Genomic DNA, 10,975 nt, shown 5'->3' with positions numbered 1-10,975 from the left:
TTAATAAACAAAAGGCCTTAAAGCCGTTTAGAAAACAATGCATTCAATGGAAAACGAAAGATTAACAAGTCAAAAAAGCAACAATATATGGTTAAAACAATAATGCATTACAACAAGTATTTGAAATTATCTTATCGTTTTATTTTTAAAAAAGGGAGTACGGCGACTCCTTCCCCCCTATAACCTTATACCTTAGACCGATCAATAAATAAGAGTTCATCAACCTATATGGAATTGCAAAATTCAAACATCGCGATCCCATAAATTCACTTGCTTCCTTGTTTCATTTCTTCCTTACGCCGTTTCTTTGCTTCGTGAAGAGATTTTGTGGACGATTTCGCCTGGAAAAAGGAAAATTGTCTAAAGTACTTATAAATTTGTATAAACTGTTTGCATTCAACAATGCTTTAAATAAAGTCAAAACCAAATTGCAGCACTCAGACAAACGGTACTCTTTGGCAACTATTACAAATAATTTCCACATTTTGGGTTAAAAGCTATCGAACTGACATTTTTTGACTGCAGGTATAAAGTTTCACTTTCACAAGGAGATTTTGATTGAGATTGAGACTTGCTAATTGCCAGGGACGACAGGGAAGTCGGAACCGGGGATGTTTTGGAAAAATGATCAGAAGTGCCCCCTATAAATCTTTTGGAAAAGTGACCCCTTTCCTAAAAAAATTTCCCCTTACTACCTCTGCCCTTCCAACATTCAAATGTTTTACCAAACGCTATTCTGTTATGAGGTAATATTCTTACATTAATTATATTCTTACACCGTATTATAATAAAGTGTATCGGAGACCTTATCATGAGTAGCTGCTATTCTGTCATAACTTGTCATAGACTTTTCTTTTTAATGTCATCAATAGACATTTTATATTGTCTTGCCTATCCCTAATGTTGACACACCTTTTTCTAATCAAAGCACAAGGCACTTGAGGTTTCAGCAATGGATCATATGGTACTTCCTTCAAGATTGGCTGGCAACTTCCCACCACTTGTCAGAAAGTTGGTGAGCGAGAAAGGCTCAAATCAGCAATTAGCTGATTCAAAACATACGCCATAATTAATTTTAAATTATTTTAAAAGCTTAGTTTTCCTTTAGTTTCCGGGGCCTGCCCCCATATACTGAGCTTGCTCTAACAACCTTTGAACTCCCATCATTCCAATTTTTACCACCTCAACAAATCAAATAAAGGCAGGCTGTTATAAAATAACTCCTTACCTTTTCCACCATTGTTACAAGGTCTCCTTTCTTGGCCAGAATTTTCAGTAGCTCCATTATGAATGGTAAATAGTTATGCTTTCGACGCACATTCTCAATCTGTGAAAAAAGTGAACAACAGGGTTACTTGTATTAGATTTTATTTGCTTGCATTGAAAAGCAGGCGCAAGAGACCACCTCAACTGGAGTTGCTGCTGCCAACGGAGCAACGAAACATTCAATCAAGGCAGGGATCATGTATCCTGTTCATGAATTAGTCTGTTTCTCTATTGATATTTAAAGTAAAGAACTAGAGATTTAAAGTTTTTGAACGCTTCAGAAATATGAGGTAGACAGAAAACAATCCTTTATCTATTCTCAACTAGTTCACAAATTCAACGTGCGATATCACGTGCGATATGCATTACTACTGTAACCCCAAACACACAGCTGTAACACGGCTGAAAATCGCGAGAAAGGCCAATGGAAACAAAGAAAACGTCCTACGTCCAAGCCAAGTGTTGTTTTAATTTCCTTACAGAAGAAATTCATTGCTGGGTAGAATCCGAAGGAAGGGTGTACATTTTCCAAAGGTTTATTGAACGTAACCTACGCACGATAGCGAAGGATGGGTAGATTTAGCACAGTATGGGTTGCTAATAAAGCAGGCACTGAACATCATCAGCAAGACTACATCGTTCGTTACTAACCATTGCACTTAACGCTTCACTACAGATAATATATTGACGCAAACACTAGCAAAAATGAAGCTCATTCTAAGTGATAAACATAAACCTATATCAAGTTGCTCAGCAAAGATCGACCACAAATTAACACTGGTTAGTGTCAATATGAACTTGCATAGTAAAGTTAATAGGAATAAATTAGCAATCACCATTTGTTCAGGGTTCTGATATGTCTTGATTTATATCTGTTATGTCTTGATTCTGTTATAATCGTGCAAGCTTCAACCAGCTTGTCACTAAAGCTCAAATGCTTAAGAATTTACAAAAAAGGTCTATCCCCTTATTCTTATTCTAAGATACAAAAGTACAGTAATTTCCGTGCTGATCAAGTGTCTTACCTAAAAGGGCTGTCACAAAAGGACTGTCATTTAAGGCAGTGAATAAATAGGTGTGAAGGTAAAGCGAAGCCTGGGTTTACCGTATATCTTCTAAGAAGCACATACACACCTCAAAGCAATCCCAAAACGCACCCATCCATTTAAAGCTACAATAGCAGACAAAGTTGTTGCAAAAGAGAGCAACTATTGCAATTTTCTTCTTTACGTTGCCCCTGTAAATTCTGATCCCCTGTAAATTCGAATTGGCTTAAGATATCTTCTGTTTAAATCGTGTTGAGTTTGATATGAAATTCTTTGCCATCTCTATATATTTTGAGCTATGTGGCGCAACCCCCCCACCCCCCTCCCCCCTCATAAGCGTCCATCCAAAAGTTATTTGGAAATAGAGACTGGGCACCAATTAGAGGAAACAGGGTGTCTGTAAAAAAGTCTGCTTATATAAACTATAATATAAACTCACTTTATAGCGGAGCATTTTGTCTTCCTCGTTGGTAATAAGAGACTGGAATCGCACAATCTCCGCATCCATGCCTTGTAGCAGCTTTGATAGTTCTTCAGGGGAATGTCGGCCCTCTAAACCCACTGCCTCGGGTGGCTAAATAAGGAAATACGAGCAATTAAATTAGCAGAGCATTTACATGAATACTCTACTAGGATCATAAAAGATGGAGATTATTAATATTAAAGTAGAATTACATATTTCAGGTTAATATAAAACATATAGTTTAAATAAGTTTGATGTATCACAGAGTTTACATCACATAAATATTGCTGTGAATCAACATTGCTCATAGGGGAGAATGAGGCCAGACATTTGGAATTTCTGTTTGTGCTGCAACACTTGGCCGCGATCAGCTGTGATGTAAAAAATCTTCTCTCTATGCCATGTAGCTTAAAGAAATAATTCTTCCATCTACTGTTTTATCTATTGTTTTACCTGTCTTCATACGACTCTCTAATACCACCTGGCTAAATTCAGTTCTACCATCGGCACTAGGAAAGTGTGCCTATAGGCAACTCCATCCAGATCCACCACTCCAGATCTCGAAGTATCAAATGGCGTCTCCTTGTACAAAATTGCGATTTATGCAAAATACCGCCTCTTTTCAGAGAAGTTTGGCAATTAGTAATACCTCAAAACCGAATCTATGAGTTGCTTACCAAGTTTATCAGCTCATTCTTTTTGTTATGAAGCCTATCGATTTCTCTCAGGTATAAATGCTTTCTGTCTGATACCACAGCCATTAAATTAAAATGTATTTCCTCAGCAGAGTACCTAAAGAAAATCGAGAGTTGCATTGCATAAAAAGCTGGTTCTCGTAACCAACTACTCGTAGATACCTTCTTAAAATATACTATTCCAAAACAGCCCGAAAGAGTTGAAAATAGCATACAATAATAAAGTTCTTTCCGCCTGATACTTTATATCAAAGTAAAAATTTGATAATATAGTTAGCAAATGAATTGAGTACCAGAATGGAATGAATTAGTTTGATAGTTAGAAACACGACGTTTCGAGCATGTACTAGTTATCAAGTGAATCGTCGTGAATTATCAAACTAGTTAATTCGCTAACTATAGTATCATTCTTATGAAGTACGACAAGCAACGAACATATTTAATTGTATTTTTAGGAATCAAAGTCACGTGAGAGGGAAAATGGTGCATCTGATTGGCTCCATAGAATATCATGCTAGCGACTGAGCTAGCAGAGATACAATGATCATTTAATGGCAGTTTCTTAGGGCAGATTTTTACAAAAACATCAAAATGTACCTGTATGTTTCATCTAAAACATAGAAAGCGAATACAACATTACAGATCAAACAACATTCAACTTATGTTACTGAAAACACTGAATTTCAAGATTTTCCAGCTAGTGGAACAAACGATCTCAACATCTGCAATATTTGATATTTACCCATATACTTCTGTCTGTACTGTAAGACAAAGTCATGTTCTGCTAATTTCAGAGACTGATAAAAATACTATCCCTGAAGATATTTTATTTCAAAGATGGGACAACAAGAACTTACTTTTGCATTCTGCCTTCTATAATTGGTTTGCAGATTTTCAACCACCCTTCGTGTGTGCAAGCTCCTGCAAAAACAAGCTTTATTCAAAATTCTGATGATAACATTGATTAACATTGTCAAATGTTGTCTAGCTTTGAAATACAACCACGATTAAGCAAGAATAAAACATGATCAACAAAAGGAAAAAATGCCAAAATTCAGTGGACGATGAATAGCAAAAAGTTATGTATTCTGTAAATTATAATTATGTTATTTACAAAATATGACCTGAGCTGATGAAAGACCTGATTGGCTTGTTAGCAATGTTCTTTTAACACTTAACACTAAAAATAAAGCAACCATATGCAGATCACTGTTCCTTCACTTTGAAGGAAACAAAAGATTTCTGCAAGATGAAAGCTACAATCGATATCACTCAATGATAGAGGGCAGTGAAATTTTAAAAGACATTTAGAACAACGAAAACAAATGGTACAAGCCGGAAATGAATTAAAAAATACATACCATGATCAATTGGTCCCTCTTTTAAGCCATCTAATTCATATAATCTTCCTTGAATAGGCACAAAGGCAACAAAATGGTACACGTCATCATCTTTCTCCTTCTTGGTGTTGTCAAATTCAAACATAGCTTGCCTGAAAGAGTGGTAAAATCAAATTAATCATGGCTTGGCATCATTTGACACAAAATATAACAGGTAAGTTCAGAATTTTGTTTCTCCCTCAATGAAAACTGAAAACTTTGAATCAAAATTTTCTCAAGGCCATAACAAGAATATGTAAACTTGACAATTTTAGGTTACACTGGTAAGATAACTGAGTGTAGTCAAATTTGCAAAAGTTTGAAATTATTCCTATTTACAAGAGAATAATTTAGTGACAGCATCATAAAAATCCAATCAAGCTGGGAGGTATAATCTGGAACAAAACAATTGAATGCATCTAAATGTCTAAAATTGGTTTAAGAATGGTATCAATAAGGCCAGGATGCTTGGCCTGCTGGTCACCTGGACTTCATTAGCAGGGTGTTTGTGGTCCTTTGAACAAAATGAAATGGTACAAAGATATAAACCTGCATTTGTGTTGGTTCAACAGATTTTGGCCCATTTCTGCCTATTTTTGCCTTTATTTTTCATTCAAAAACATTTTGCAACTTCAAAAGATTGCATTAGCTACATCTTCATGCAATGAAGCAAGCCATATTTTCTATCATGTGTAGCTTTTAAATGCATAGCTCTAGTGACAAACCTGGTAATTAATACCAAAAGAAAAGCCCTATTCGCAAGCAAAAGACTCAATCTCAAGTTTCATCTGTTGATTTTCCCACAAAATCATAGTACTTTTAGTTTAATATGTTTCTGCTTTTCTAAGCTATTTCAAAACTAATGAATAGATAAATGATTATTGCTAATAACAATTTTACCTTGCAAAACTGTTATGAACTTGCTTGATGCTATCAGAATTGGTTATAGATAGGCCAGTCAGTGAGGCATCAAACTGTGTTGTAAACTCTTTAAAAGTTGTAAGTGTTTCACCAAGGCGAACATCTGGATGATTGGAATTCAAAAGAACACTTAGAATTGCCTGTGTTGCACATGCATTGTTGATAACCTTAGACAAAAAGAAAATCTATCAAATTTCATGTACATTGAATGAAATTACAAAATAAGCCAACAAGCCAACAAGTCATAAATAAATAAATAAATAAATAAATAAATAAATAAATAAATAAATAAATAAATAAATAAATAAATAAATAAATAAATAAATAAATAAATAAATAAATAAATAAATAAATAAATAAATAAATAAATAAATAAATAAATAAATAAATAAATAAATAAATAAATAAATAAATAAATAAATAAATAAATAAATAAATAAATAATATTTGGATCTTATCAAAATTATGATAGAAATCCATTTTTCAGAGTTGCAGCTCATATGCAATTTGTTTTAATTATGTTTGCTATAACAGAATTTACTTCATTAATATCAAATTATTGCATACAATCGGTTAAGCCAATCATTATAAAACAGTTCTGTAGAAGCAGACTTCCTGAGTCCCTTGAGCCCCAGTTGTAGCTTTGCACTGTGTGTTCCCTGTGTTTAGGGTTTGCTTTAAGTTGTAGTTTGTTAGCAAAACATGGCATTTATCAAGCTTTTTATTTAATTAAGAATCCATTTATATCTATGGCCATCTTCTCTTATAATACTACACAACTGACAAATTAAAGAACACTATATAAAAACTATGAATAAACATACTTAAAAATATATCCCAAGGTCCTTAAAAAACAGTGGAAATGGATGTTGTGAAATCAAAATTGTTGATCAACATCATGCTGATCAACAGTCAATCAGACTAAAATTTGGCCAAAAACTACTTATGTCAATCAATGACTATTTTGTTATGGGGTTGAAGAAAAGGAGCCTTTCCAATGCCGTCTTTGAAACCAGTTAAAGTAATTTGCAAAGGTGGGTGATCTAAAAACAACAAGGGTTGATATTTTTTGTGTGAGAAGGAAGAACCGTTGGATAGGCTGTCCGCCGGATTCTGTGAATCTTGCAATGAGTGTTGTTATGAAGTTATACAAGAACAAAGCAATACGACGACGAGAATCCAATGTTACGAGATGAAATTTTCAAAATAAATTAAATTTAAAGAATTTGATATTTTTTGCTGAGGAATTACTTTATCCCTTGGTAGCTGAAAAGAGACACTACATCAGATTATATTGCTTGTATACTTTGCTAGGAGGATGTGATTTTTATTATGTTATTCTGCACTTCTAATGGATAGTAGGCTCAATTTCTACATATAGATTTCTTTGCTTGTTGCAAATGTAAGCTTTTATCCTAGACCTAGCTCAAACCCTTTAAGGTGTTTGTTTTGCTTCGTAAGCAGCACATAAAGGATTCTGATGCAGACTCATTAACTGAAAATTTTTAACATTAATGCTCTATTTGCTTTTCAAACTTGTTTTTAAATTTTAATCCTACAATTAGTCTCAATGTTACTTTTCTTTACTTTAAATTTTCTTAAAAGGATTTGCTGCAGTGTGTTTATGAAATGACCAGCATCTTTCTGAGCATGTAAATCGAATCACCAGCTCTATCTAAAATCATGGTATTCACTGTGATATAATTACAATCATGCCAAGATGTCTAGTTGATCAACATTTCATCTGTTGTTGCTAGAGCTTTGCTAGAACTGTTGCCTTTTCCTTTTGTCATTAGGAGATTCAGTATGAAAAAGTCAAAGGATTCACCTGTCTTGCAAAAAATATTGACTCTAGTCTTGAATCTTTAACAATTGAGCCCTCAGTTTCCTCACCTGGCCTCCATTTGAACAGAAAAATCAACCCATGGACTGGCCTAAATGAAACAGAATTTAAATTTCACGGGCCTTAACAAAAAAAACAGATAGAGTGATAACAAAATAATTGCACTTTTGCGGGACAAGAATCATCATATTCTTTAGAAAGGAGTATATTTGCTGGGATTCCACAAAAGAGGTTTAAACATTGGAAATAAGTTTTGGGACAACTTACTATTATTTCAAGGTATTTGATAAATAGAAATTTTACTGTTCAAAGTGTTTTATGTCAGGGCTATTTCAGCTTTAGACGAAGGAGCTAAAAAACCTTTGCAAGTATATCTTTACTTCTTATTAAATACATTCCTTGCAAAAAGCACAGCTATGTTTAATTAGTTCAACAATAATTGAAAAAGAGATCATCAATGAAGATAACTGCACTTATGGTTTACTTCAAGTTACGATGTTAAACAAATAAGTTTACTTCGAATTACCATGTTAAAGAAATATACAGAACCTTAAAAGATCTAAAGTGTGATCATCAAGTGACCAAAGCTCTTCAACTTGCACACCAGTGCATCCTATGAAACAATTTACAAAACATTAATATGTCAAAAGACAGGCAATGTCATAATACCAAAGACAAACAAATATCTTCTAAGGAAAACCTTACAATTACATAAAAACTACATTTAATATTATCATCGATATCATCCTAGGTCATTCATTTCTACTATATCAGCAGGAAAAGGTGTTAATCACTAATTAGAACCATGTCCATAACAACCATGAGCATCTATTAACAGGGGTGAGCTCATACCAGCGTTGTCACAAAATCATATCAACCAACTTAACCAGCCTTCAGGCCATTCCCGGAGACGAGGTCTATAGCTGACGCCTGCCCAAACCCAACGCAAAAAAGCTTTGTGAGGGATTTTCTTCACCCGCTCAGTTGTTTATAACAATGCTCTCATTGAATTCTTTTGGTCTCACTCCCCAATGTTTTAACTACTTACCGCTATATACAAGGGTATTTATGAATAACGTTGTGTCAAATAATGAGATATATGGTTTTTATAAATATTGTTATAAAAAGAAATGTCCATTTCGTTTGACATCCAATGTTAACAACTTTAGTATTACCTGTTAAAACTAGCAATGGAATAGGAAATGAGTGTGCAGGAAAGGAAAAACAGATAGCGTAAAATAGCAAAAATGAGAGTTGTTACATGACACTGTAAAGTAAGAAATTTGTGTTACAAATACACTCATATTCTAATAAGAAACATGCTACAAGAAACAGAAACTGGGCAATCAGAAAAAAATTAACAAACTTTCAGAAATAATTTGTTTTTGCTCTTTGACTCTTCAACTGGGTGAGAGATAAATGGTTGTTATTTGTCAAAAAAAAGAACCAATCATTCACCCTTTCTGAAATCTCTCGTTACTTTCAATCCACATTTCTGCTTCTCTTTATGCTTTGAGGTTTTTGTGTATGTTATATGCCAATTTTTATCATGTTATTTTTTCGCTCTTCCATGCTGTTTTCAGATTAAGAAACTCTTAAGAAAGAATGAGTATTGGAATTTGCTATACCGTTTAGGAACTGGAGTACTTAAAGTTGACCTTCATTTCATATAGAAAAAGTGTATTTCGGTTTTTCTTTCTTGAATTTTTAATGCAAATAAATTTAATCTTCTATTATCCTTTAAATAACAATGTACTGCTCTTTATCTTTTTAAATAAAGATGAGTTTTGTTGGGTACTACTCAATAAATCTGTGTTTCTACATAAAACATTGCTATTTTCCAAAAAACCAGATATCGCTTTTGTCATTTTAAGGAGTAGTAATGCACACAAAACAACTGTCTTCTTAAGATAAATCATGTTTACAAGTTGACAAAATAATATATTTTTTGGCTTGTATTCAACAAATTCTGCCAGGGCTAAATAGCCCACACAGCCAAACCAGCAGAGGTCTTTTTTAGCCTGCCTGCTTTTTACTCCTGGAGAGGCCTGCAACATGTCATATTATTTGTTCTTTTACTTGAGGGTATATACCAAGGCAAATTTATATAGTTTCCTTTTCAAGCTTATTCTTTGTGCCTGTAGTATGAAAAAAATTTGCCCTTTTTCCAAAGAAAAAAACAAAAGAAAGAACCCATTAGGTGAAAGTGTAAGTATCACAAAGTTTGAATCTCATTTCTTTGAATTAATGGGTTGAATCAATATTTTTATGCATCAAAAGATTACAAACATGTTGAATCCCTCTGAAGACCCACATTAAAAAGCTACAAAGTGCTGCATCTGTAACAACCTTAGCACAACTCTAAATCTATCATTTTGACTTAAACATTTGCATACAAAAATTTGCACTGAATTAGTTCAATTGTTGAAATAAAAGTGCTGGCATCTGGAAAACTATAGCCAAAACAAAGTAACACAGCCATGTACCGGGGCCTATGGGTATGCTTTAAATTGACCTAAAAAGCTTAAGCTGAAGTTACAACTTGGGTTTGATTAAAGGGTAGCAAGAAACATTACTGAATCACTTGTAGATAAACTTTGAAACCCAGGCATTCAAATTATTATTTTTATGAGCAGGGGTACGGATTATTTGCATAGCAACACCCTTAGTTACGAAGCCTTCTATTTGAGAACCCCTCAGAAAAATTTCTGTATCCGCACCTGAGGTACAGCAGAAGCTTCAATGCCATTAAATTAGCCAATAAAATATGATTGCTTGTTTTGGCTGGAGAGACCCCTAAATTCAAGAGCTAATACAATCAACTGCAACTTTGCAAACCTTAAATTTCTATTACTTAGAAAAGCCGGCCTGGAAACTTGGCAGAAACGCTCGTTTCATCACCTTCCTTGTTTCCGCAATCATCAGGGGCAGAAAACCCATGTCTATGAACTGCACAGCTAACGACATGAGCCCTTTTCTACAAAAATATTCTGATTTAAAATTCTGAGCCTCATCTAAGATAATAAATGATTACGGGTAAGATTCTTTAAAGATTCCTTTGCAATAGCATCCAATTAGCACACTGGCCCACGCGATGGAAACCTTTTGGTCTCATCATTTATGACAAATTCAGGGGAACATATAGCACAATTCAGCAAAAAATATTGAATTTAAAGACGAATTGATAAATATTCACTAAAAAGAACTCACCAAAGCCGCGAATAAGCTCAGTAAAGACACCAGGATCGCTCTCGATCAGGCACCAGTCGCCATGTGAACCTTCTCCAGCGGCCATCTTTCTTGCAAATGACAGACAGCCTCGCTTTGGAACATGGGCTCCTTAAGTTATATAAGAAACTTCA

At 34.1% G+C, this 10,975-nt stretch overlaps 1 protein-coding gene across 1 annotated transcript; it reads right to left on the bottom strand.

Annotated features, from left to right (window-relative positions):
- Positions 1–86: 86 nt before the first annotated feature.
- LOC135693200 (ubiquitin carboxyl-terminal hydrolase isozyme L5) lies at positions 87–10,975 on the bottom strand. The gene is made up of 10 exons (XM_065211594.2): positions 10,824–10,975; positions 8,163–8,226; positions 7,599–7,704; positions 5,750–5,937; positions 4,832–4,962; positions 4,328–4,391; positions 3,453–3,567; positions 2,752–2,886; positions 1,229–1,327; positions 87–341 (listed from the first exon to the last, which is right to left on the bottom strand). Exons 1-10 carry the CDS (start codon positions 10,906–10,908, stop codon positions 267–269), a joined length of 1,062 nt encoding a protein of 353 aa, XP_065067666.1. The 5' UTR covers positions 10,909–10,975; the 3' UTR covers positions 87–266.

This window comes from Rhopilema esculentum, chromosome 11, assembly GCF_057945365.1.
Source record: "Rhopilema esculentum isolate cy_ngs chromosome 11, ASM5794536v1, whole genome shotgun sequence".
NCBI lineage: Eukaryota > Metazoa > Cnidaria > Scyphozoa > Rhizostomeae > Rhizostomatidae > Rhopilema > Rhopilema esculentum.
This window is presented reverse-complemented; position numbering and strand designations above follow the sequence as displayed.

Coding starts and splice junctions, on each gene's coding strand:
- LOC135693200 (XM_065211594.2), bottom strand. CDS start 10,908: ATGGCCGCTGGAGAAGGTTCACATGGCGACTGGTGCCTGATCGAGAGC. Junction 4,392..4,831: donor AGAGGGACCAATTGATCATG/GTATGTATTTTT, acceptor TTGTTTTTGCAG/GAGCTTGCACACACGAAGGG. Junction 342..1,228: donor TTGTAACAATGGTGGAAAAG/GTAAGGAGTTAT, acceptor TCCTTTTTCCAG/GCGAAATCGTCCACAAAATC.